General features: G+C 51.8%; 1 protein-coding gene across 3 annotated transcripts in view; it reads left to right on the forward strand.

Moving 5' to 3' along the window:
* The window catches only part of SHANK2 (SH3 and multiple ankyrin repeat domains 2), a 694,542-nt gene that overhangs the window by 155,303 nt on the left and 512,920 nt on the right, over positions 1–26,319 (forward strand). For all 3 annotated transcript variants that reach the window (XM_054524157.1, XM_054524158.1, XM_054524159.1), the window contains 3 exons: positions 1,457–1,608; positions 4,202–4,369; positions 20,558–20,674. In XM_054524157.1, coding sequence (XP_054380132.1) covers positions 1,457–1,608; positions 4,202–4,369; positions 20,558–20,674 — 437 coding nt within the window. The remainder of the gene's footprint in view (positions 1–1,456; positions 1,609–4,201; positions 4,370–20,557; positions 20,675–26,319) is intronic.

The following is a 26,319-nucleotide window of genomic DNA, read 5'->3' on the forward strand; positions in this document are numbered from 1 at the left end:
CAAATGAGGAACTCTCAAAAGAGGAACTCAAAATAGTTCCTCTTGCTTAGCAGTAGCCTTGGTGGGCATATTAGAAAGATGAAGAGTGGACGGAAAGATTTGTTGTAATAGATACTGACGTCCTTAGCCGTGCTCAGCTGCAGACTGGCCCAGGGTCATCTGCACGGGACCCTTGTCCCTACAAAGGCAGACAGCATCCTTCTGTCTGCTGGGCCCCTGCCCTGCCTCCTGGGTCATCCTGCGCCGCATTAATGAAGGTTTCCACTTACCCAGATCGGGAGCTCCAGGGGGCACGGACTTCATGTCTCATTTGTGTTTGTGCCCCTGTAGCCCATGGCTGGCATCTCCCGATGCCCGTAAATGTGACATTGAATGAGGAAAGGTGGGTGTCTGCCTTTCCCATCTCTAATGAGGACTTTAGTCTGTCACTCCTGTACGGGAAGCACCCAGATGGTACCACAGGATTCTGTGTACTTGGAGGGAAGGGCAGTGGGGCAGCCTCTTGGACTGTGGCCCACACAGCAGTCCTGTTGAATCCTTGCCTCTGCCACCGCTGTGATGTATGCGTGGGCCTGCGTGTCACTGCATCGCACGGGGGTGCCTACTCCTGTGATGTGCGCGTGTCACTGCATTGCACGGGGGTACCTACTCCTGTGATGTGCGCGTGTCACTGCATCGCACGGGGGTGCCTGCTCCTGTGATGTGCGCGTGTCACTGCATCGCACGGGGGTGCCTGCTCCTGTGATGTGCGCGTGTCACTGCATTGCACGGGGGTACCTACTCCTGTGATGTGCGCGTGTCACTGCATCGCACGGGGGTGCCTGCTCCTGTGATGTGCGCGTGTCACTGCATCGCACGGGGGTGCCTGCTCCTGTGATGTGCGCGTGTCACTGCATCGCACGGGGGTGCCTGCTCCTGTGATGTGCGCGTGTCACTGCATTGCACGGGGGTACCTACTCCTGTGATGTGCGCGTGTCACTGCATTGCACGGGGGTGCCTGCTCCTGTGATGTGCGCGTGTCACTGCATTGCACGGGGGTACCTACTCCTGTGATGTGCGCGTGTCACTGCATTGCACGGGGGTACCTACTCCTGTGATGTGCGCGTGGGCCTGCGTGTCACTGCATCGCACGGGGGTGCCTACTCCTGTGATGTGCGCGTGTCACTGCATCGCACGGGGGTGCCTGCTCCTGTGATGTGCGCGTGTCACTGCATCGCACGGGGGTGCCTGCTCCTGTGATGTGCGCGTGGCCCTGCGTGTCACTGTATTGCATGGGGGTACCTGAGCCTCGCTGCCCGCCAGGACTCTTGGGGTTCGCAGGTGGTGGGAGCTGTGAACACCCTGGAGGTGGAGGAGGGGAGTCAGTTCTTTCAGCTTAGTTTTGGGCATCTGAATATAGCTGTGTGAGCAGTGTGACAAATGTTGGTTCTAAAGCGTGTGTGTTTGGGTTCCTCAGAGACCCCCCTGACCTTAGCCGCCCAGCTGGACGACTCTGTGGAGGTCATCAAAGCTCTCAGAAATGGCGGAGCTCACCTGGACTTCCGTGCCAAAGATGGGATGACAGCCCTGCACAAAGCTGCCAGAGCGAGGAACCAGGTTGCCCTGAAGGTAAACCCGGGCCCATCTTACATGGGTGCCACCCTCTGCTCTGATTCCGCGCAGCTGCCCCATCCTATCCCCACAGTGCCCATCCTAGGGGGTCCGTGTACAGTGTTCCGGCCCACCCTAGGAATCCGTGCACAGTGTTCCGGCCCACCCTAGGAATCCGTGCACAGTGTTCCGGCCCACCCTAGGGGGTCCGTGCACAGTGTTCCGGCCCACCCTAGGGGGTCCGTGCACAGTGTTCCGGCCCACCCTAGGGGGTCCGTGCACAGTGTTCCGGCCCACCCTAGGGGGTCCGTGCACAGTGTTCCGGCCCACCCTAGGGGGTCCGTGCACAGTGTTCCGGCCCACCCTAGGGGGTCCGTGCACAGTGTTCCGGCCCACCCTAGGGGGTCCGTGCACAGTGTTCCGGCCCACCCTAGGGGGTCCGTGCACAGTGTTCCGGCCCACCCTAGGGGGTCCGTGCACAGTGTTCCGGCCCACCCTAGGGGGTCCGTGCACAGTGTTCCGGCCCACCCTAGGGGGTCCGTGCACAGTGTTCCGGCCCACCCTAGGGGGTCCGTGCACAGTGTTCCGGCCCACCCTAGGGGGTCCGTGCACAGTGTTCCGGCCCACCCTAGGGGGTCCGTGCACAGTGTTCCGGCCCACCCTAGGGGGTCCGTGCACAGTGTTCCGGCCCACCCTAGGGGGTCCGTGCACAGTGTTCCGGCCCACCCTAGGGGGTCTGTGCACAGTGTTCCGGACCACCCTAGGGGGTCTGTGCACAGTGTTCCGACCGGAGCTTGGAAGTGAAGCCAGGTTTCAGGTTTTCCTGTTCTCTCTCCTGGGTGTTGATGCTTTCAGAATTTATGGTTCCCGAGAAGTCATCTTTCACCTTCTATTCAGTCAAGGGACTTGTCTTTTCAACCCGTAAGGCCAGTGGTGAACCCCAACCCCATCCACAGGAAGACTCACTCATGATCATGAGAGCAGCACCGAGGGGGCGGCGTTAAGCCATGACTGAGAATCCGCCCCCATGACCCATCACCTCTCACCAGGCCCCACCCCCAGGATTGGGGGTTACAATTCGAATTGAGATTTGGGAGGGGACACAGAGCCACATGGTAGATACCCCCAGCACCCTGTGGCGGGTCCGGGGGAGCCTGCCCTGTTGTGGGTTCCACGCCTCACCTTCCCCTGCTGCTGTCTTACTGCTCCGTGCCCCTGCCTCACACTGCAGCCATGGCGCCTCTGGACAGGGTGGTGCATGCCAGGCATTCTCCACCAGAGCCCACACCAGCAGGGATGGGACGTGCCGCTGCAGGTCGACCCCCAAGATGGGGACCTCGCTCTCGCTAAAGTCTCAGGACTTTCACTTCATTTCAGCTGCACCCCTTCTGTTGGTGTGTGAGTCTGTTCCTGCATTGCAATAAAGAAATGTGAGATCAGAGTAATTTATAAGAAGAGGTTTCATTGGCTCATGATTCTGCCGGCTGTACAGGAAGCAGAGCAGCTTCTGCTTCCGGGGAGGCCTCAGGAAGCTTCCAATCATGGTGGAAGGTGAAGCGGGAGCAGGCAGTTCCCATGACCCGAGTGGGAGGAAGACAGAGAGGGAGGAGATGCCACACTTTTAAACAGTAGCTCTCATGAGCCCTCACTCACTATCACGAAAGCAGCGCTGAGTGGGTGGTGTTAAGCCATTCCTGAGAATCCACCCCCATGACCCATCACCTCCCGCCAGGCCCCGCCTCCAGCACTGGGGGTTACAATTTGAATTGAATTTTGGGTGGGGACGCAGAGCCACACCGTCCCCATTGGCTTCCTCGGAAATCAGGAGCGTTCTTGAAGATGCGGTGCTTGCTAGGTTCGCCACCCTCAGCATGCGGAATGAGGTGGTTTTCCACTGGGCATGTAGGTTAAACCGTGCACCTTTTCTCTCTCCCGCAAATGTTGCTGTCATTGTATTGCTGCCCGTGCCACACCACTGGCACAAAATGTTGACCAGGCCGAGGAAGGGTCTGAGTGCTGCAGGTCTCCTCGTCTCCCAAATGTCAGCCTGCCCTGCATTTCTGGGCACTGTTTGCTATTTCAGAACTAGAAATGTTGCTGTCTAAAGTTATACCTGCCCTCCCCCGCCTTTTTTTTTTTTTTTTTTTTTTTGAGACTGAGCTTTTCTCTTGTTGCCCAGGCTGGAGTGCAGTGGTGCAATCTCGGCTCATTGCAACCTCTACCTCCCAGGTTCAAGCAATTCTCCTGTCTCAGCCTCCCAAGTAGCTGGGATTACAGACACCTGCCACCACGCTGGCTATTTTTTTTTTTTTTTGTATTTTTCGTAGAGACAGGGTTTTGCCATGTTGGCCAGGCTGGTCTTGAACTCCTGACCTCAGGCGATCCACCTGCCTCAGCCTCCCAAAGTGCTGGGATCATAGGCGTCAGCCACCACACCCGGCCAGGTTATACCCTTCTTAATTCTGGGGAGCCCAGGAGAAGCACTGGGTACTCAGGGTGTGGGTTGCCTTGACCTGGGGGAGGGTGGTCCTGGTGCTGCTTTCTGGATCGCCTCACTCTGCAAAAGGGGTCAAAAGACCAATAACGACGGCTTTCGATTTCTTTTTCCTAGACCCTTTTAGAGCTTGGTGCATCCCCAGATTATAAAGACAGTTACGGCCTCACCCCGCTATATCACACGGCCATCGTCGGAGGTGATCCCTACTGCTGTGAGCTTCTCCTGCACGAACACGCCACTGTGTGCTGCAAAGATGAGAATGGCTGGCACGAGATCCACCAGGTACGTGGGCCCGCTTCTCCACTCTGTTGTACCCACGAACTGACCTCCCCTTCTCCTCCGATCCCGCAGATAAGCAGAGTGGCCCAAAGGTTAGATCCTGCCTTCAGGTATTTTGTTTGGCCTGCCCAGAGTTCCTGAAAATATGTGAATTAAAAATTATTTTAAAATGTGAACGTCAGTATTTGAAAACAGACACATTTGCATAGAAATAGACATTTCTGACTTCCCTGGAGAAACTGGAAGATGAGGCAAGGCTGCTGAGTTTCTGCACAGCAGGAGTGCCCTGCAGTTACGGGGTGGACGCCGCCTTCCCAGGAGCCCTGCTCTCTCCAAGTTCCCACCGTCCTGACAGGGCAGGATACCAGAAAGCACCGGTGTTTTCTGAGCACAGGTGAACCCCAGGAAGGCCTGATTTGCACGCACGAGGGGCGTGTTTTTCAGGCCCAACCTTGCAACAGTTGGGTTAGGAGGTAGGTCAGCCTGGTCTTGGCAAGAAACAGACTTCACCTGCTGTCTCCAGTGAAAAGTCTTTACCTGATCAGGTAGAGGTGTGGATGGGGTTAAAGGCTGAGGACCCCGTAGAAGAGCAGTCTTGGGGAGCCATCAGCACCTGTGAGCTAATGGGCAGGGAGGGGAGATGGTGCTCCCGGGGGCAGGAGAGCCGGGGATGAGGAGGGAGCCTGCAGGCCCATGTCAGGGAGGACTCAGGGAAGGAACACTTGCCTCTCTTCTCTTGGCTGAGCCCTGCCAGAGTTGGAGGACAGTGAGGGAGTGCTGTGGTGCAGGCTGGAGGCCAGGGTCTCCAGGCAGAGGGGTAAGGTGGGTCTGGGAGAGCTGATAGCACCTGTCTACCCAGGAGGTCAAGAGGAGGCTCTGGAACAGCAAGGGGAGTTCAAGGACACAGGGCCCTGAGCCGGTTTCTTGCTTGGTCCTCTACACAGTGACTGCCATGGTTTCTCTGGCTACCTGTGTGTTCTCCTCTGCCATCGCCACCTTACACACCTGTAAGGGAGGTTATGCACTCTGCCCACTGTGGTCAGAGTGGGCAGCGGGGCTGCCAGCAGGCCCCACCCTCCCTGGGCTTTCTTGTGCTAGGTCAGTTCTGGTTCATTGTCGGCCCTGCAGCCTGGAGAAGCCCCTGTTCCTCCTGAGGGGTGAGTAGGGATCTGTGGGGCTGCTCAGGGCAGCCCCCGGCCACACCCAAGCCCTCTGGCAGGGACCAGTAATGACCCGTCTGTGGAAGTCCTCTTCCATGCACCCGCGTGAGATTTCTTGTCATTCTTGTGCTTTTCTTTATGAAAAAGGAAAATAATTTTCCCCTGTGATCATTAATTTTATGTGTCAACTTGGCTAGTCTGTAGCTCCTAGATATTTGATCAAACAATATTGTAGATGTTGCTGAGAAGGTGTTTTTTAAGATGGGATTAACATTTAAATCAGTGGACTTTGAGTTAAGCCAATGACCTTCCATAATGTGGGTGGGCCCCATCCAATGAGTTGAAGGCCTTAAGAGAAAAAAGACTGAGATCCCAAGAAAGAAGGAATTCTGCCAGAAAAAGACTCCAGATTCCCGCTGAACTCTGCCCTGGGTCTCCAGCCTGCCCTGCAGATTTCAGACTTACAGCCTCCGTGATTGCATGAGCCAACTCTAAAATATTTCTATCTTTAATTTTATGTGTCTATTTTAAACTTTAAACTTTTAAAAATTCTCTGCGTGCATATACATATATAACATATAAATGTATATATGTACACAGACACACACACACACACACACACACACACACACACAGGTTCTGTTTCTCTGGAGAACCCTGGCTGATATACCCTGAATGTAGAAGCAACAGGAGATAAACACACACACACACACGTTCTGTGTCTCTGGAGAACCCTGGCGATATATCCTGAATGTAGAAGCCGCAGATGAATTCTTGCAGAGCACTGGAGGTTTTTGGGTTGGGGGAGCTGCTTCCCTGCCTCAGTCTCCTGCCCTGCCCTCGCTTTGTCCCTGGTGGAAACTCACCAGTGTTTCTGTCCTTGCTCCCTCTTCCTTCCTCCCCCTGACCTCTTCTCCCTTTGTCAACCAACAGTTCCAGCCTCAGACGGCCCTGCCATCCCTCGGCTGTGTGTTAGGCTGGCCCTTCTGAGCCTCTCCACAGCATCTGACCCTGGCCATGCTCATTCCCCTGGCCCCCTCCTCATTTGTGTCTGAGCTGTTTCGGGGGGTCCCAAGAGGTCTCCTGGCCTGACCACGCTCGCCTCTTCACACCCGACCCACTTCCAGGCATTCCGGCTGCACCACAGACCCCACCCACTGCTAGTGCTCATTCAGCCGCAAACGTCGTCTACTGGGTGTGAGCCCCAGCCACATGTCTCGGTGTCGTGAACACACAGCCTGCAGCAGTGAACAGAAATGCCTGATGCAAGCCCCTGGTGTTCCCGTAGGGGGAAACCAGACATGAGACAGAAAGACGAACATAAATTGCACACACACACATACATACAGGTCCCGTATGTGTGTGGACATGCTTCTGAGCAGGCCTGACAGTGTTCCGTGTTTCTGGGCACTGGGGCCTCTTGGGCTAACGCAGTGGCCATGCAGATACTCACACCCTGAGACACAACCCCGTTTGTCCGCCCCTCTTGTCTCCTTGCTGTGCTTGGCTGTCATCTCTGTGCTGGTGTTTTCGAGGCCAAGCCCGTCTGCGTGGCTTGAGTTTCGGCTCCTGTTGAGGATGTGGAAGAGGCAGCTCCCGAAGGAGAATCTCAGCTGTGTTGGGAGCTCTCCCAAGCTTCCAAGGTGACCTGCTTGGAAAAGGGCAGTTCCTGGGACTGCCAAAGCACTAACGAGCTTGGTTTTTAAAACTCACTAGGCTGATTTGAGGTCAAGGTCAAGTTCAGGATGAGGGGCGGCCCCTGGTGGGGTGGTGCAGTCACCCACAAGGTCAAGTTCAGGATGAGGGGAGGCCCCTGGTGGGGTGGTGCAGTCACTCACAAGGTCAAGTTCAGGATGAGGGGAGGCCCCTGGTGGGGTGGTGCAGTCACTCACAAGGTCAAGTTCAGGACGAGGGGCAGCCCCTGGTGGGGTGGTGCAGTCATCCACAAGGTCAAGTTCAGGATGAGGGGAGGCCCCTGGTGGGGTGGTGCAGTCACCCACAAGGTCAAGTTCAGGACGAGGGGCAGCCCCTGGTGGGGTGGTGCGGTCACCCACGGGACATTTCTACCAGCAGACATGGCTGGGCGAGGGGCAGGAGTCGTGGAACCCTGAACACCCACGTCCTTCTCGAGTCTCACAGGGTCTCTGCCTAACAGCTGCCGGTCCCAGGGGACAAGGCTGAGTTGTGAGTCTCCAAGAGACATGGACGTTGGAGATGTCCCTCCCACCTGGCCAAATGGAGGATGAGTTATGTGTCTTGTTCTCAGTCAACTCAAAGTCGGTGATTCACGTGAACAGAACTATCATTTGATGTCGCTGGATGACACCATAGAAACCACTCAATGTTGTTTGTGTGTTCGGGGGTGATGGGTTCTCCAGAGAAACAGAACCAATAGGGTGTGCACATGCGTGCGTGCGTGCGTGTGTGTGTGTGTACAGATACAGAATTTTTTAAAATAGTATTTTGAAGAATTGGCTCATGCAGTCGTGGAGCTGCAAGTCCAAAATCTGCAGGGCAGGCTGGAGACCCAGGAAGAGTTGATGCCGCTGCATGGATCCTGTTTGTCTCTGGCAGAATATCTTCCTCCTCAGGGGACCTCAGTCTTTTTTCTCTTGAGGCCTCCAACTGATTGGATGGGGCCCACCCACATTATGGAGAATCATCGACTTAGTCTACTGGTTTTGAAAGCAGTCACTGACTTCGTGAAGACAGGAGTGCCCCCGGAAGAGGAATGTTTAAAATCAGGTTTCCTTTAGTGAATGAGCCCTCCAGGCACAGGACAGAGGCGTCTCTTTGTAAAAATAGTCAAATGCGGCCAGGTGCGGTGGCTCACGCCTGTAATCCCAGCACTTTGGGAGGCTGAGGCAGGTGGATCACCTGAGGCCAGGAGTTCGAGACCAGCCTGGCCAACATGGTGAAACCCTGTCTCTACTAAAAATACAAAAATTAGCCAAGTGTGGTGGTACGTGCCCGTAATTCCAGCTACTCGAGCGGCTGAGGCATGAAAACCACTTGAACCCAGCAGGCAGAGGTTGTAGCGAGCCGATATCGTGCCACTGCACTTCAGCCTGGACAATAAGAGCAAAACTCCAAAAAAAAAAAAAAAAAAAACCCAGCTAAATGTGTATGGGACCCGAAGCTCGCTTGTTCTCTGTGAGAATGCCTGCTTGAATTTGTGTTTTTCAGACATGTCCTCCCTTTAGACATCACAGTGCTCTGGTTGCATTGCTGTTTTCCTGTTGAGCTCTGAAGGTGTGATCGCAGGCTAAAACCTCCTTAAATGTGGAGTAGTTCACAGAGCCCCGAATCCAGCCGCCAGCCCTTTTGCCAGAATAGCCCCTGTGTCTCAACTTTGGGGATTCCTGGAGCTCCATCCTTTCCCCTCCCACACCCCTCCTTGTTTCCTTTTTCCAGGCAAATGTCTCCGGGCCCATCTCTCCAGCCAGCCCTGGGATGGAGGTGACGGTAGAGGCTGGCAGGAGCCCTGGCCATCAGTCACTCACTGCAGCTCTCAGCTGTGACTCCTGGCCTGCAAGGGGCCAGGTTCCGTCCCTGAGGCCCTGCGCTTGCATTCAGAGCCTGGCTGTCCCAGCGCCACCCGGCCATCTGGGTCCCGGGGCCTGAGCTTGTGCAGCTGCACTGGTACCTTGGAGGCTTGAGCTCTGGGGCGGTGCACCTGCTCCCACCTCAGCTTGGAAAATGTGGAGCAGGGTTTGGAAAGCCAGCCAGGTGTGTTCACTGCCCTCTGGTGGTCTCCTGCCTGTTCAGGAAAGGCCCGGAAAGCCATTTCCTCCCCTGCTGAAGAATCTCAGTGATAATGTGAAGCAACTTTGCCTTTGCGAGCCTCGTCTCGTTCATCTGCAAGGCCCTTGTGCCTATCAGATGATAAGGGATGGAGGAGATAAGGGATGGGTGCAGGTGCCCTGCACGGGCCTGCAGGAGCAGTGGACAGTGCCGCCTGCCTCCCAGATCATCCTCATCAGCGCTCACATTTACCCTGCCAAGGGGCCTGGTAAATGCCACACTGCGGGTCTCAAGTCCATCTCTAGCAGAATCTCATCCTTCTCAGGGGACCTCAGTCTTAAGGCATTCAACTGATTGGATGGGGCCCACTCAACATTATGGAGAATCATCTGCTTAACTCCAAGTTTACTGATATGTATATTATTATATATAATTATATATATTTATATTTATTATATATTATAGAATTATATATTACATAATAAATTATATATAATATATAAATATATAATATGTATTATAAATAATTATATATTATAAATAATATATATTATAAATAATATATATTATAAATATATTATATATTATATAACATATAACATATAACATATATATTATATAACATACTATATATTATATAACATTATATAACATATACTATATATTATATAACATATAACATACTATATCTTATGTAACATATTATATAACATACTATATATTATATAACATATTATATAACATACTATATATTATATAACATATAACATACTATATATTATATAACATATATAACATATACTATTATATAACATATATTATATAACATATATAACATATAACATATATATTATATAACATATATAACATATACTATTATATAACATATATTATATAACATATATAACATTATATATTATATAACATATATAACATTATATATTATATAACATATATAACATTATATATTATATAACATATATAACATATAACATATTATATAACATATAACATATATAACATATAACATATATAATATAACATATTATATATAACATATATAACATATAACATATATATTATATAACATATTATATATAACATATATAACATATACATTATATAACATTTTATATAACATATATAACATATATAATATATATAACATATATTATATAAGATATATAACATATTATATATTATATAAGATATATAACATATTATATATTATATAACATATATAACATATATTATATATTATATAACATATATAACATATATTATATATTATATATATATATTTGAGATGGAGTCTTGCTCTGTTGCCCAGGCTGGGGTGAAGGGCAATCTTGGCTCATTGCAACCTCCGCCTCCCAGGTTCAAGCAATTCTCTTGCCTCAGCCTCCCAAGTACCTGGGATTACAGGCGTGTGCCACCACGCCCAGCTAATTTTGTATTTTTAGTAGAGACGGGGTTTCAACATGTTGGCCAGGCTTGTGTTGAACTCCTGACCTCCCAAAGTGCGGAGATTACAGGAGTGAGCCGCCATGCCTAGCCCAAAGTCTACTGATTTTGAGAGCTATCACTGACATCATTAAGACCGGAGTGCTCCTGGAAGAGGAACACTTAATTTCAGATTTCCTTTAGTGAACGAACCCTTCCAGGCACATGACAGAGGCTTTTCTTTGTAAAAATGGTCAAATGTGTATAGGACCCGTAGCAATTTGGGGGCATTCATTGTCCTGAGCTGCAATTGCACTATGATTCTATATCCTCAGAGCTGGTTACTTCTCATTGCTGTTTCTCATATGAGTTCACAGGCCCAGAGAGGGCAGGTAACTTGCCCAAGGCCACGGAGCAAGCAGTTGGCTGAGCTGGATTCACTCCCGGCCTGTCTCATACCAGAAACCTGGTTCTCTATGCTGTCTGTAGGGTTCTCACATCCAAACCACTCACAGCACGTTTGTGGCAGAAGAAATTACAGGGGCAGGTGGGTTTTCCTGGACCTCACTGGGCCGTGCCTGGCTCTGCCTTCTCGGGAGAAGCACCTCCGAGCTCTCAGGCTGATGGGCTTTGCATTTAAAGTCTGTGTCTCTGTTCTAGCACCTGGAGAATGGACAGCCCTGTCCCAGGGTTCTGGGTGTTCATCGTGTGGGAGAGCCTGCGCGGCCACAGCCAGGCCTGCTCACAGGTGCTGCAGGTGCACTCCAGGGTTTCCCAGGCCGCTGCTTTCCCATCGTTGTCTCAGGCCAGGTGCATGCGACCTAAGGGCGCATTTCAGATCCACCCTCCACTTCACACAGCGGGGATATGCCCCGTCCCCACAGGCTGATGTTAGAAGAGCCTAAGGACGCATTTCAGATCCACCCTCCACTTCACACAGTGGGGATATGCCCCGTCCCCACAGGCTGATGTTAGAAGAGCCCCTTTTGAGCTCAGGCTGTCTGCAAATTATCTTAAAAGTTGTTGTTCGGGCCAGGCACGGTGGCTCACGCCTGTAATCCCAGCACTTAGGGAGGCCAAGGTGGGTGGATCACGAGGTCAGGAGATTGAGACCATCCTGGCTAACACAGTGAAACCCTGTCTCTACTAAAAATACAAAAAAAATTAGCCGGGCGTGGTGGCGGGCGCCTGTAGACCCAGCTACTTGGGAGGCTGAGGCAGGAGAATGGCATGAACCCGGGAGGCAGAGCTTGCAGTGAGCCGAGATCACGCCACTGCACTCCAGCCTGGGAGACAGAGCAAGACTCCATCTCAAAAAAAAAAAAAAAAAAAAGTTGTTATTCAAATTACCTTTTTTTTTTGATTACCAGAAGATTACCCATGCATCGTGGAAATCTTGGAAAATACAAAGAAGTATAAAGAAGCAAGTTAAGAGACACCCCAATGCATTCCTACAACCCAAGGACATCAGGGGTCAGATTTAGGGGTATTCATTCTGTATTTTTAATTGCTAAAGACTTTTACATCCACCGTGCAACTTCACAGCACGCTGGCCCTGGCCGCAGGGGGTGTGGTCCTGGAGAGGATGCCGCTTGGCGAGGGATCCAGACCCTGCGTTTCCACGTGCTGAACCCCGGTGCCTGCCTTGGGGCAGACCCTGGCTCCCTCCTTCCCTCTCTGAGTTTGACTCAGTATCTTTGGGATGAGCAAATCTCCTCATGCTGTCTGTTGGCCATATTCTGGCCTAGGTGTTATGCAGCTTGTGGTTGCAAACCCACCTTATCGCTCGCTGGCTTACCTGAGCAAGCGCCCCACCCTCTCTGAGTTTGTGTGCTAATCTCTCAGGTTGGCTGAGTAATAGTTTGTAGAGCTCTGGAGACAGCCAATGACAGAATTCACGTGAGGCACTTTCTGCAGTGCCCGGCATAGACCAGGTGCTCAATAAATGTCCCCATCATTATTGTCATCATCTGTCCCCCCATCATCATCCTCATTGTCGTCATTCTCATCATGATGTGGCCGTGTCTGATGTCATCATTAGAAGTAAATAATACATTAGGCTGGGCACAGGGGCTCACACTATAGTCCCAGCAGTTTGGGAGGCTGAGGCAGGCAGATCACTTGAGCCTAGGAGTTCAAAACCAGCCCAGCCAACATGGCAAAACTTGTCTCTACCAAAAATACAAAAATTAGGGCATGGTGGCACATCCCTGTAATCCCAGCTACTTGGGAGGCCGAGGTGGGAGGATCCCCCGAGCCTGGAGGTGGAGGCTGCAGTGAGCCGAGATTGTGCCACTGTACTCCAGCCTGGGCAACCAGAATGAGAACCTGTTTCAGACGGGGGAAAAAAAAAATCCATTGTATTCAGAGAGTGCCGACCACACCTGCTCCCAGCCCCGCGTTTGATTTTGCTCCCGTTGTGTGATGGGTGTGGCATTAGTCTCAATGTTGTTACTGGCTGCTGTTTGTTATTTATCGTGTTTAAATGAAGAGTGTCAGCCTTAAAGAAATAGTTTCGGGCCACAGTGACTTCTCCTCTCCTCCTGCTCCAGGCTGCCCCCTGCTTATCCCTGGCCGGACGCCCTCAGCTCTTGAGCCTCTCTGGGCCCCATGGCGAGGGGACAGGCTCCTGATCCTCCCAGCCCTGTGGGAGGTTCTCTGCTGGAGCCCCACGTTATGTCGTTCTGGGTCCAAGCTTTCTGGTTACCGTCCTGCCAGGGTGGGACTGTGTACAGCCCGGCGTGAGCTGCATGATCGAGATGGGAGTCAATGCTTGACTGAGAAGTTAGCATTTAGAATGGGATGGAGCCATATGGGGTGTGGTCTGCCTTCAGATTGAGGTTTTTCTAGTGTACTGTGGTACCCACCATGTCCAGGTGCTGAGGTGATCACTGTCCATCTAGGTATTGAGGTGATTGCTCTGTCCAGGCCCCAAGATGACCATTGCCTAGGCACTGAGATGACCACTGTTCAGGCACCGCAGTGACCACGGTGTCCAAGCCTGGGCTTGGTCACAGAAAGTACAATGCCAGGTAGCACAGGAAGGGCCAGCGTGAACAGCGGCCAGGTGGAGAGCCCAGGAGCTCCACAGTGCCAGCCAGGAGCGGCTCATTCTGGCCAGGGGACGTGGGGGCAGTGTTGGAGCCAGGCTGTGATGCTGGCAGGTGATCCTCAGATCTGGGCAGGTGGCGGCATGCACTGGCCCCGGGGAGGCATTGTGAACAGGGTTCTGGCCCTTGGTGCTGGCATGTGCTTGGCAGCCTTTGAACTGGGACCGAGCCTCACTGTGGGACATGGGTGCTGGCAGGTACTGCACCTTTCCAGATGAGCACCTCCAGGGTGTGAGAGTCTGGGGTCCCTGCCAGGTGGCAGGACCGGAGCGTGGGAGCCCCTCCCCATGTCACTCTGGACCCAGGGCTCGGGGTCTGCCCCTGGGCACGAGCAGCCCAGCCTCTGTGGCCCCCGTGTCTGGAGCCGCAGCATTGAGCTGTGCTTTCAGGGGATCTGCTCTGAATTGACCTGGGAGGTCAATTTCGTATTCTGAGCCCCTCTGGCCTGGCAAGGTTCTGTTTGGAGAAGGAAGAGAGGCATCCTCTCTGTGAGCCTCCAGAGGAAATGAGGACCCTTGAGTACCCATCTTCCCAGTCAGCCCTGACTTCAGGGACGTGCAGGGAGCAGAGGAGAGGGGATGGGTGAAGGCCCCAAGACCAGCACCCCACCCTCTGCACTTTGGCAGGTTCTCTATCCTGCCCTCCTGACATAGGTGACATCTTTAAGAGACCTCATCTTTCCAAAAATCACGTTATGAGAGCGATGGGCTCCGTGGGGAAGGTGGGCAAGGGCCGCAGCTTTATGTGGGAATGCCAGTCATCTCTCCTTTTGGAATTATAGCGTGACGTCTTTTGTCTGTGATCATTTCAGGTTGAACAGCACACATTAGTAGACCCAAAGTGATTGTGTTCGCTGCATAGGGCTGCCACTGCAAAGTTCCTCAAACAATAGACATTCATTATCTCACAGTTCTGGAGGCTGGAGTCCCAAACGAAGGCAGCACAGGGCTGGTTCCTCCTGAGTCCTCTCTCCTTGGCTTGCAGACACCGCCTTTTCCCTGCATCCTCACAGGGTCATCCCTCTGTGTGTCTGTGTCCCCAGCTCCTCTTCTTATAAGGATACCAGCCAGGCCAGATGGGATTAGGGGCCCCCTAATGGCCTCATTTTAACTTAATCACCTCTCGAAAGACCCTCTTCGCATACAGCCCCATGCGGAGGTACTGGGGGTGGGGACTCCAATGCATGAATGCTGTAGGGGTGCAATTCAGCCCGCAACATCAACAAAACCGAACTAGCCACTTTCTGGTTTGCATTACAGCCCGTCCACTGCCCGTGTTCCTGCGTTCATTCAGGTGCGTTGGCCTCGAGTGCTGGGCCAGTAGGAAGACCACAGCCAGCCTTTGAAAACTGTGGTATGCGGGGCCACAGAGCAGCCAGTGGCTCAGGCCATGCGAGGGGGGTTTGCCTGTGTTTGGACAAGACGTTGTTTCTCTACTGATGGGCAGCCCGCTTCCTGACCCAGTGAGAGCTGAAATGATGTGACTCTTTGTTGTGTGGGCTGTGGTGTCTCCACCTCATGTTACAAGGCATATGCTTTGGGAGAAATGCCTAAGTGTGGTTGGGAACAATTTTGTTTGGGGCACAGAGCCAAGCAGAAGTGATAGGGGGTTCGTCTCAGCCGACCTGTTCTGCTCCCCTGCAGTGCAGTGACCCCGCTGCTCTGGTTGCTGTGCTGGGCATTGCACAACCCCAGGTGGCGCCGTTCCTCTTGCCATAGTTTTAGGTCCTGTAGATGTATCACCAGTGTCCAGCAGGTGGCATTAAAGGGCTTGAAGGAAGGAGCACCCTTTTTTCTAATTCACACCAAGTCTTGTGGTTGCACAGGGGCAGGTGGGACGCTAGGCATCGCTGGGGCAAACAGAGTCTCGAGGGAAGCCATCTCCAGGTGCCCCTGCCCAGGCCTTAGGAGGAGATTCAGAGGCAGCAGACATGGGTGGAGCCTCCCACACATGCATTTTCCAAAAAGCACCTCAGGAGAGTGGGTACGGGGTGCAGGTGTCAAGGGCAGTGTTTTGCCTTTCATCCCATTACTCTCCACCCTCCTATCACCCTCTCAGCTGTCTCTCAACAGCCAGAGACCAGACACCCTTTTCAAAGTAAGAAAAGGGGGTTAGTGTTGCTTCTCTTGGGGGAGGATGAATTTATTCCTTTAACACTTTGGTAGCTTTCAGTATCTTTGTGTCAGGCGAGTTCGTTCTTTATTTCCTTCTTTCCTTCCTTCCCCACTTCCCTCCCCTCCCCTTCCCTTCCCTCCCGTTCCCTTCCCTTCTGTTCCCTTCCCTTCCCTCCTCTTCCCTCCCCTCCCCTCCTCTCCCCTCCCCTCCTCTCCTGTCCCCTCCCCTCCCCTCCTCTCCCCTCCCTTTCCGTTTCCCTTTCCCTTTCTCTTTCTTTCTCTTTCTCTCTCTCTCTCTCTCCTCTCTCTTTCTTTCTCTCTCTCTTCTCTCTTTTTCTCTCTCTCTCTTTCTTTCTTTTCATGGAGTCTCACTCTGTCACCCAGACTGGAGTGCAGTGGTGTAATCTCGGCTCACTGCAAGCTCCACCTCCCAGGTTTACTCCATTCTCCCGCCTCAGCTTCCCTACTAGCTGGGACTACAGGGGCACGCCACCACGCCCGGCTAATTTTTTGTATTTTTAGTAGAGACAGGGCTTCACGGTGTTAGCCAGGATGGTCTCTATCTCCTGACCTCGTGATCCGCCTGCCTTGGCCCCCCAAAGTGCTGGGATTACAGGTGTGAGCCACCGCACCTGGCCTATTAACTTTCTTTTTAAAATTGTAAATGACTATTTCCATTTCCAGCTTATAGAAGAGTTGCAAGAATAGTACAAGGAACTCCCATATGCCCTCCACAGGGAGAGCACATTTGAGTGGTGATGGTGTCCCAGTAACGTCCCTGATAGAAGAGGATCCAGTCTGGGACCCTGCCTGGAGCCTTTCCATCTGGGAGACTTCCTCGGGCTTCCCTTAATTCCCATGGTTGTGACTGTTTTGAAGATTTTGGGGTGGTCATTTTGTTGGGTTTGCTCGGTGTTTGCTTGTGACAGGATCCAGCATATGCATTTGGCAGGAATGCCTTAGAAAGGCTGCCGTGCTGTCAGCATCACGTCCTCATGGGGACCATTCACCTGGTACTCATCGTGGAGGTCACACCGACCACCTGGTCGGGTGGGGTCTGCTGGATTTCTCTTCTTTTGATGCAGGGCAGATGAGCCCAAAAATGGGGGCTTAGCCCAAGAGGGCTCTTGGCTTCCCCCAGGAAGGAATTCAAGGGCAGGATGGTGATGTTGGCAAAACCTTTATTGAAGCAGCTGTGAACAGCAGCAGAGACTGTTCCTTGCAGAGCAGGGCTGCCCCAGAGGCAGTGTGCCCAGAGCAGCAGCTCAGAGGCTGGGCTGCACTCACATTTATACCCACTTTTAATTACATGCAAATTATGGGGCAGGTTCTGCAGGAATTGCTAGGAAAGGGGCGGTAACGTCTGAGTGTTGCCATGGCAACAGTAAACTGGTGTGGCACACTGGTGGGCGTGTCTTATGGAAAGCTGCTTCTGCCCCGCCCTGCTTTAGCTAGTCCTCAGTTTGGTCCAGTGTCTGAGTTCCAATTCCCGAGTTGAGTCCCACCTCCTGCCTTACTTTGCTCCTTTGTAATTAGTAGATATTGTTTGGTGATCTTTGAGGCTATGCAAAAATCTGTTTTCTCATACCCCTTTCACCTGACAGTTTTGGCATCCATTGGCCTTTCTTGCCAGAATTGTTGTTATCATGGTTGCTAAATGGAAATTTTTTTAATCCTCTCATTGCTTCTATGTTTATTAGCTGGCTTTCTGTTGTAAAGAAAAGCTTTCTCTTCTTGTTTATTTATTCATTTATTTACAACAAGGCAGACTTTTTTTTTTACCATTTCCTTTATTTCTGGCACAACAAAGTATTTCAAGCTCACCTTGCTATTTCCCTGCCTCAGGAATCAGCTGCTTCTCCAAGGAGCCTGGTTCTTTTTAGTGTGGAGTGGTATTTAGAAGCCAAGGTGCAGGTGCTTGGGGTGCTAATGGCTGCTGGGCTGTTGCTGGTCCTGCACCCTCTCAGTAGGCAGAGTTAGGGATGGGTAGACACATGGGCATCATTTTCATTTTTATTAGTCTCTATATTAGGAACCATGAGTTTCTACTGATAATCCCATTCCAAGCCAACACCACAAGGCATATTCTAGTTTTCTCCTGTACTGTATTTGTAACTTCCTTCTTTGACAGAGCCCAGCTCCCATTCCCTTTCCTGAGTGTCCTTGTGTGTGCAGAGCCCTGCGTGCAGCCGTCTGTGGACCCTTCTGCCCACCACCTGGCTTGGATCCCCCTCACCCCCCTGCATGGCAGCTGCATCTTCCTCAGCAGGCCCGAGCTCCGTGCCTCAACCACCAGGGGTTAAAACAGAAATAAGAGACTAGCTGAAATGACACTTGAAAAAAAAAAAAAATTACTGCTACTGCTAAGACTCTGGGATTCTGGGTGACTTTTGGTTTTTGTTCAGCCCTTCTCTGTATTTCCCGGGTTTGTGTGTTATGAAACAATGGACGTGGGAAAAGCGGAAAATGGAAACATGCTCTTGGGAACACGCCTACAAGATGTCCGCCCGGAGTCAGCGGCTCCGTTTCATCTCTTCCCATTGAGCCTATTTTGCCCTTGCAAGGGAAGAGTGCTCTGGCGCCATCTGACTGATGGAACTTACAAGCTCATAAATTCAGATTAACCAGGGGAAGGGGAATAATGAGTATGGATTAATTGTTCAGTGTTTTTATGCTAACATTAGTTGTCTTTATTGACCACAGAGCAATTAAATTAAGCTGTAACAAAGTGTTGCCTCCCAGAAGTCCTTTGGGGAGTGCCAAATAGCCAGGGATCCTTCAGTTCAAGGAACACAAATCCCAATGCAAACGGGTGGGTGAGGGGAGGGAGTTATGCCTCACTGTTATGTCCCTGAAATTCCAGGGTCAGTTGCAGCTTAGAGGGGCTCAGACAGTGTCATCTTGGCTTTGTGCATGTCTCTTCCTGTCTCCTCTCTTTCTTTCCTTTCCTTTCTTCCTCTCCCTGCCCCTGTCACACATCCCTTCTGTGTTGAGGGTCCCAGCAGCTCCAGGCCTCTCTCACTTTTCTGCTCCCCACTCTGGAAGAAAGAAAGAACTTTTTCCCCAGTAGTTCTGATGAATGTTCTAGCTTGGGGCTTGGCAGCTTCTCTAAGGTCACCTGGGCGTCCCTTACTCTGCCTGGGGAGATGGAACCTGATGGCTCCTGCCTGTGTCCTGTGCCTCTGCAGGAGCAGGGTGGGGAGGCCTTCCCTGGACCTCTGAGAGTGGAGCCGGGGTAGCCCCCAAGGCAAACACAGGTGCAGTTCCCAGAAGAAGGGGTGTGGGGGCTGGGCAGGTGACAGCAACGAGATCTGCAACAGGGATCTACTTTATAAATTAATGAGATTTGCGGGAGGCACAGCGATGGTAAATGGAAATTTCTCGTGTTTTTTTTTTTTTTTTTTACAGCTCATCCAATTAATAGTTTCAATATCTTCCCTGTCATCTTTTCTCACTGTTAATTGCTGAGGTGTAGCTCTTTCTCGTGGACCCTGAGAAGGTGAAATTCACCTCTATCTGTCTCAATTAGCAGTAGAGCAGGATTCATGAGAACCCCTTCCTGGGCTACCGCGGTGCCTACTGCTCTCAACACCCCTCGGCTGCCTGCCCTTGGCGGGGCTCACCTCTTTCTCTCCCGACCCTGGGGGTGAGACGTGTTAGGTCAGGACCGACTTTTCTCCAGGTCCAAGGTTGTGGCCACCATGTCGAGCAGTGTGTGGCTGGACAGAGGGGCCCTCGTCACCTGCGCGGGGACCTCCCTGGCCCCTGTGAGCTTGGGTGGGGAGGGGCAGCGCTGGCTTACCAAGTGCTGACTCAGTGCCCAGCCTCATGTGAGGTCCTGTGGGGTTCTTTGTCCCACGTGATTCTCATCTGAACCCTGCAAGGGTTGAGGGTTGTTTCTGCCTACAGATGAGGGTACACATAGGTGCTCAGGCGAAAGTTCTGATAAATGATTCAGGCCTGGGTCTGTTTGACCCCCAGGCCCTGATGGTTCACAAGCCACACATGTTGCAGTTCTCAGAGAGGAGTTGATCATAGTGCGGGTCTGCCCTACTCCTGCATCCTGCAACTTACTTAGGAGCTGGACTGCATTAAAGCAATCGTGGGGCCGTCCATCGCACATAGAAGGACAGGGCTCACTCCTGTGGATGCAGTGCAGGGAAGAGGCTGTGAAGGCCTCTCCTGGCCATTTTGTGCCGCCCCCCTGGAAGGGGGAGCTTGGGTAACCGAAGCTGGGGCTGAGACTTCTGGTTTGCATCTTGTGGAGCTGGGCACTGAGGATGGGAGAAAGATGTCCTGCACCTCTGGGCTCTAGGCCCCTGGATCAGGATGGAAGGGACTTTGGGGCCCCTTCCCAGACCCTCTGTCTCACGGCTGAGCAGCAGTCCCCAATCCCGCCATGAAGGTCCTCCCTGATCCACAGCCAGGGGTCTGGTGGTGCATGCTGATGTCTTTGGAGCGCTTGCCCAGATGGTGGGTGGGTGGGTGGTTGGGGTCCGCACAGGCCCTGCCCTGCCTTGGGGTTCTGGTGGAGCAGCCGAGTGGCTGGTGTACTTTGTGTGTGCATGCAGCCGTCGTGGTGGAGGGTTCCTGATTCACAGCCTGGGTTCTGTGTTTCAGGCCTGCAGGTACGGGCACGTGCAGCACCTGGAGCACCTGCTGTTCTACGGGGCAGACATGAGTGCCCAGAACGCCTCAGGGAACACAGCCTTGCACATCTGCGCCCTCTACAACCAGGTGAGTGCTGAGCGCGTTTAAAGGAAATAATGTATACAGTGGTCCATTTCCAAAACAAAGTGCCTTAAATTGGTTTACGTCAGCCGGGCGCGGTGGCTCACGCCTGTAATCCCAGCACTTTGGGAGGCTGAGGCGGGCGGATCACGAGGTCAGGAGATCGAGACCATCCTGCTAACACGTTGAAACCCCATCTCTACTAAAGATACAAAAAATTAGCCAGGCATGGTGGCAGGCACCTGTAGTCCCAGCTACTCAGGAAGCTGAGGCAGGAGAACAGCGTGAACCCGGGGAGCGGAGCTTGCAGTGAGCCAAGACCGCACCACTGCACTCCAGCCTGGGCAACAGAGTGAGACTCCGTCTCAAAAAAAATTTGGCTTAGGTCAGCAAACTACAAAAGAAACAAAATATACTAAGCCCCTGCTTAAATAGCCAATACCTGCTTGTCAGCCCCTGCCCCTTAGTGGCCCTCACCCAAACCAAAAAAGTTTAGTCTGAGATGAAAGTTTACTAGCCTGCAAAATTGCTCGATTTGTCTGTTCTTATCGGCCTGCCCAGCTACATGGGTCATAAGTCAAATACTTAAAAAGCCCCTAAGTTAACTAAAATTGCAACACATTGTGGGCTGCACCAAAACGCAGCAAAACAATCCTTTAAAAAAACACCTAAAGCCCCAATCCAACAACCAATAGGCAACGTCCGGAAAAATTGTAACCCACAGTACTCAGCCTTTGAGGAACTGGGGGACGGACCTGTGCACTGGGGGATAAATTGCTTGTTGAAACCGTGCTGGGTGTGCCTGCCCATCAGACACCTGATTTGCAAAACCATCATTAAGAGTCTCATTTTCGCTGTTCTCTGGGTCTCTAAGTCCATTCTTTGGGTTTAAACGGGTAAGTTTGTTTCTCACACGCTGCAGTGGCATGCACCCCAGCCAGCCCTGACCCTAGGGGGGCACCGGGAAGGCCTTGCAGGGGGCATCTCAGGTCATCCTCACCTGCTGCCTCGGTGGGAACTGTTACCCTGTTGTAGAAGGGAAGAAACAGAGCCCCAGGAAAGCAAGGCGAGCATCCTGCTCGCACAGCTGGTGCCAGAACTGGGCTCAAGACTCAGGTCTGGTCAGTGCCGCGCCTCCATGCTGTCCATGTTCCACCAGATGCACGAGGAGCCGGGCTCTCTTGTCCACCCTCCATAGCTGGGATGCAAACTCTATTCAGTTCTGGAGTCGGCCATCTACCCCGTCAGCAGGTCTCTATGTGGAACGTGGAGAGGGGCAGATCAGAGTCATGAGACGGGGAAGGACGTGGCGGACAAAGCCCCAGGATAGTTCTGGTACCCCCACCAGGCATGGGTGGCACCATCACATGACAAAAGCAGTCCTTCCGGCCAGGTGCAGCAGCTCATACCTGTAATCTCAGTGCTTTGGGAGGCCGAGGGGAGGTGGATTACTTGATCTAGTTTGAGACTAGCCTGGGCAACATGGTGAGACCCCATCTCTACAAAAAATTTAAAAATTAGCCGGGTATGGTGGCATGTGCCTGTGGCCCCAGCTACTCAGGAGGCTGAGGTGGGAGGATCACTTGAGCCTGGGGGTTTAAGGCTACAGCAAGCCGAGATCATGCCACTGCCCTGCAGCCTGGGTGACAGAGCGAAACCCTGTCTCCAAAATAAAAATTAAAAAAGCAAGCCTGGCCAGGCGCGGTGGCTCTCTCCTGTAAGCCTAGCACTTTGGGAGACCGAGGCAGGCGGATTGCTTGAGGTTGGAGTTCAAGACCAGCCTGGCCAATATGGTGAAACACCATCTCTACTGAAAATACAAAAATTAGCCGGGTGTGGTGGCATGTGCCTGTAATCCCAGCTACTCGGGAGGCTGAGGCAGGAGAATCGCTTGAACCCGGGAGGCGGAGGTTGCAGTGAGCCGAGATAGTGCCATTGCACTCCAGCCTGGGTGACAGAGCAAGACTCCATCTCAAAAAAAAAAAAAAAAAGAAAAGAAAAGAAAAAGAAAAAAAAAAGCAAGCCTTCCACCACTGCATGGGACAGATACGCCCCAATGTGCTTTTTCATTAAGTGGTAAAATACACATAACAAAATTTATGCCATTTTAACCACTTTTAAGTATGCAGTTCAGTGGCATTAAGTACATTTACATGGCTGTGCAGTTGCCTGCCATTCATCTCCAGAACTCTCTTAATCTTGCTAAATTGAAACTCTGTCCCCATCAAACATAACTCTCCCCTCTCCTCAGCCTCTGGCAACCCCCGTTCTACTTTCTGTGTCTATAGATTTTCCTGCTGTAGGGACTTGATATGAGTAGAAGCATAAAGTGTTTGTCCTTTGGTGTCTGGCTGATTTCACTGAGTACAATGTTTTCGAGGTTCGTCCACGCTGTAGCCTGTGTTGGAATTTTTGATCCTTCCTTTTTAAGCTGAATAATATTTTTAAGGTAAATAATACTTCATTGTGTGGATCATGTGCGTGGACATCTGTCAGGGGACCCTCGGTGGCTTCCACCTTTTGGGTGTCGTGGATAATGCAGCTATGAGCATAGATGCAACCATTTGTTCAAGACCCTGTTTTCATTTCTTTCGGGGAAAAATGCCCACAAGTGGAACCATGATGTGAAAAAGCAAATCATCTTCACACTTCCCTGTAAGACCAAGTGTGAGAGCCGAGGAGAGCAGGAAGTGCATGTGTCTAGGAAACACTGAAGGCTCCAGGGATGTGAGCCCTGCCCTCTGGGAGGCTGCATCCTAAATGACAAGGCCAAGTGATGGCCCGCCCAGTGTGTGCACCGTGGCCTCACGGGGAGGTGAAGCGGGGGCGCAGGGGGCTGTTGGTCCCGCAGGAGAGGGGAAGCCGTGGGGGGTTAAGTGGTGGGGGCGGCCTGTGGAGTGGAGCTGGTGAGAAGGGGCCCTGGGCTCACGGGGCATAGGTGGGGTGCAGGCACTGCTTTAGGAGGACAGGGGGCTGTTTCTCTGTTTCCTTGGTGCTCAAAGTCAGGTGAATTCCTGGACATCACTATTGAAGGACTTCTCTGTCAGTGCCTTCTTTTTTCTCTTTCTCTGATCTCAAGGAGCTTCAAATCTGGAGGGTGTCGAGATGTGGATGCTACACTAAGCAGCAGAGCAGTGTGGGGTGGGAGGGGATGTGGCTCTTCATCCTGGAGGAACAGAGGGAGATCTCAGAGGAGGAACTCTGCTGGATGCCCAGGGCTCTTTGTGCCAGGGTCCATCCTCTGCAGGCTGTCAGCGTTCTCTTCCCATCCCAAAGCAGTGCTCCCATCCTATTGGCTCGTGGTGGCCTCCGGGGTGGAATCTCAAGCCTCATCCTTTACCCAAGCCATTCCCCAGCCCTTCCATGGTCCTCACCAGCCCAGGCCCCTCCAGCCACTCTGCTGGAGTCCCACTTTGCTTCTAGCTGTTCAATCTTCCTGGATTCTTTGCCCTGGAAAACTCCTATGCATCCTTCAAGATCCAGTTCAGACTTCCTGCCCCTCAGTCAAGCCTTCTGCTAATGACTCCCTACATAGTTGTACATTTTTCTCTGCAGCCCTTTGCAAGACTTAGCCAGGGAAAAATGTCCAGGACCAGACAGTTATTATGCCTTCCCTGTTTTCTCTGCTGATGCTCCCTTCCCCTTGGGTCCACCTGAGAGGAAGCACGTGTGGATATCATCAGAAGCATAAGCCGCCATCTTTCATACCTGGCACAAGAGAACAGCCAGGCTGGCTGCGGTTGGGTAGCATTTCAGCTGAGCTGTGAGCAGCATTTTGCAGAGCTGCCGACTTCCCCCCGCCTCAAAGAAAGCACATTGATGTGGTTTGTATGCAGCTGTGTCCCTAGGTATGCCACAGGCTGTGAATGCTGAAATGTCTGTGTGAATGTGGAGATACATTACTCAGCTGCATTAGAAAAACACATCATGAGGCTTGGCTGTGGCTGGTAAACACATCTGCACCAACATCTGCTTCCTAATTACTGCTTTGGATGGAAAAAACATTCCTTAATTTTCCCCAGTAGATTGCAAGCACATTTTATCTTGAAAACTCAAGAAAAGTCTGTTTTTTGTCACTTGAAATAATTGTGGACAAGATGGTATTTGAAAGTGTTGATGTTTCTTTCTGATTAGAAAAGGTTAACACATTTTGATGATCTGTATTGAGCTTGACTTGGTATCACTCCACACTCCACACTCCACATGCCCCGTATCTGTCCTATGCCTCAGTTGCCGGCTCCAGGAGGGTCCCAAGCTGGCTGGGGCTCTCAGGACATCCTCTCCCCACCTTGGGCCTCAGGTTAGCACAGGAGCCATCTGCTTTTGCTATAAAGAGCCAGTCGGGTAACATCTTAGGCTTTGCGGTGTCGCATGGACTCTGTCATAATGATTCAACTGCCACTGTAGTGCAAAAGCAGCCATAGACAGTATGTAAATCAGAGTGTAGTCGTGTTCCAATAAAACTTTATTTACAAAACAGGGATTTGGCCTGCAGGCCATCCTTCTCTAGGCCTCGGAATGGAAGGCTGCATCTCCTCCTCTCCCCCGCCTGTCTTATTGATGGATCCGCCTCCCCAGGATTGAGTGGTTTCTCCTGCAGCCAGGAAGCCTCTGGAGGTAGTATGGAGAGCTCTCCCCTTCCAGGGGAGACAGCTGTTCCAACTCCCGCCTGTGTGCCCCCTCTTCTGTCTGGGTAGAAATGCCTTAGCTGGCTTCTCTGGTTTTGATTTCCAGCCTTGCCTAGCCTCCAAGAACCAATGGGCGGGGTCATAGGCTCTGGACTGGTTGGCCCCTTGACCTCTGGCTACAGTGTCAGTTGGAATGTCTGCAAGTGGTCTAGGATCCAGCTTCGTGTATCCCTCATACTCCTCTTAGGGTTCTAGAGTGTCTTTAATCTCCTCCCTCATGCCCTCCCCAAACTCTTTGGAGTGTCTTACTGATGTAGTTAAAGAAGCTGGTCCAAACCGCAACTCGTGTGATGCCAAGAGAGGCACAGCTTCATGTCTGCATCTTCCAGGTGCCTGTAAGTGACCGGGAGGAATGCAGAACCCCTACCTTTGTCCTGCAGGCACTGCATGTTGTACTTGACCCAAAGCTTCTTTCCTTCCTGAGTCACCATTTGAACACCTTGCTATACTCACTCCCCCTTGTCTACACATGTATGAGGCATGTGGTTGCATTAGAGCAGGCACTCATGCAGGCAGCAGAAACCACTCTGGCAACTTTAAGCAGAAAGGGTGCCATACAGGGCACACACACACACGGCGTACAGGGAGTAGTGTTGAATAACAGACTGTTCAGGGATGGACAGAGGTGCCTTTGAATCAAGACAGGATTCAAGGAAAGGAGTCAGGAGGCAGCCCTGAGGAAGTGGAACAGTAATTCAAAGAGGCATGGTGGTCTGGGTTTCATCTGGACTAGCCCATTGCCTTGCCTTGCTATGCTGTCCTCGACAACCTATTGTCTCTCTAAGGGCCTGAATTTCCTCATGTGTAATGTGGAGATAATTATACCAAATTCACAGGGTTGCTAAGAGGCTAAAAATAGAAAACAAATATATGGTAATATGGTATTCCTGGAACATAGTAGATGCTCAGTAAATAGTGGCTGTAATGATAGCAGTGGTGTTGGTGGTGATGGTGAAGGTGGTG

This window comes from Pongo abelii, chromosome 9 (genome assembly GCF_028885655.2).
Source record: "Pongo abelii isolate AG06213 chromosome 9, NHGRI_mPonAbe1-v2.0_pri, whole genome shotgun sequence".
NCBI lineage: Eukaryota > Metazoa > Chordata > Mammalia > Primates > Hominidae > Pongo > Pongo abelii.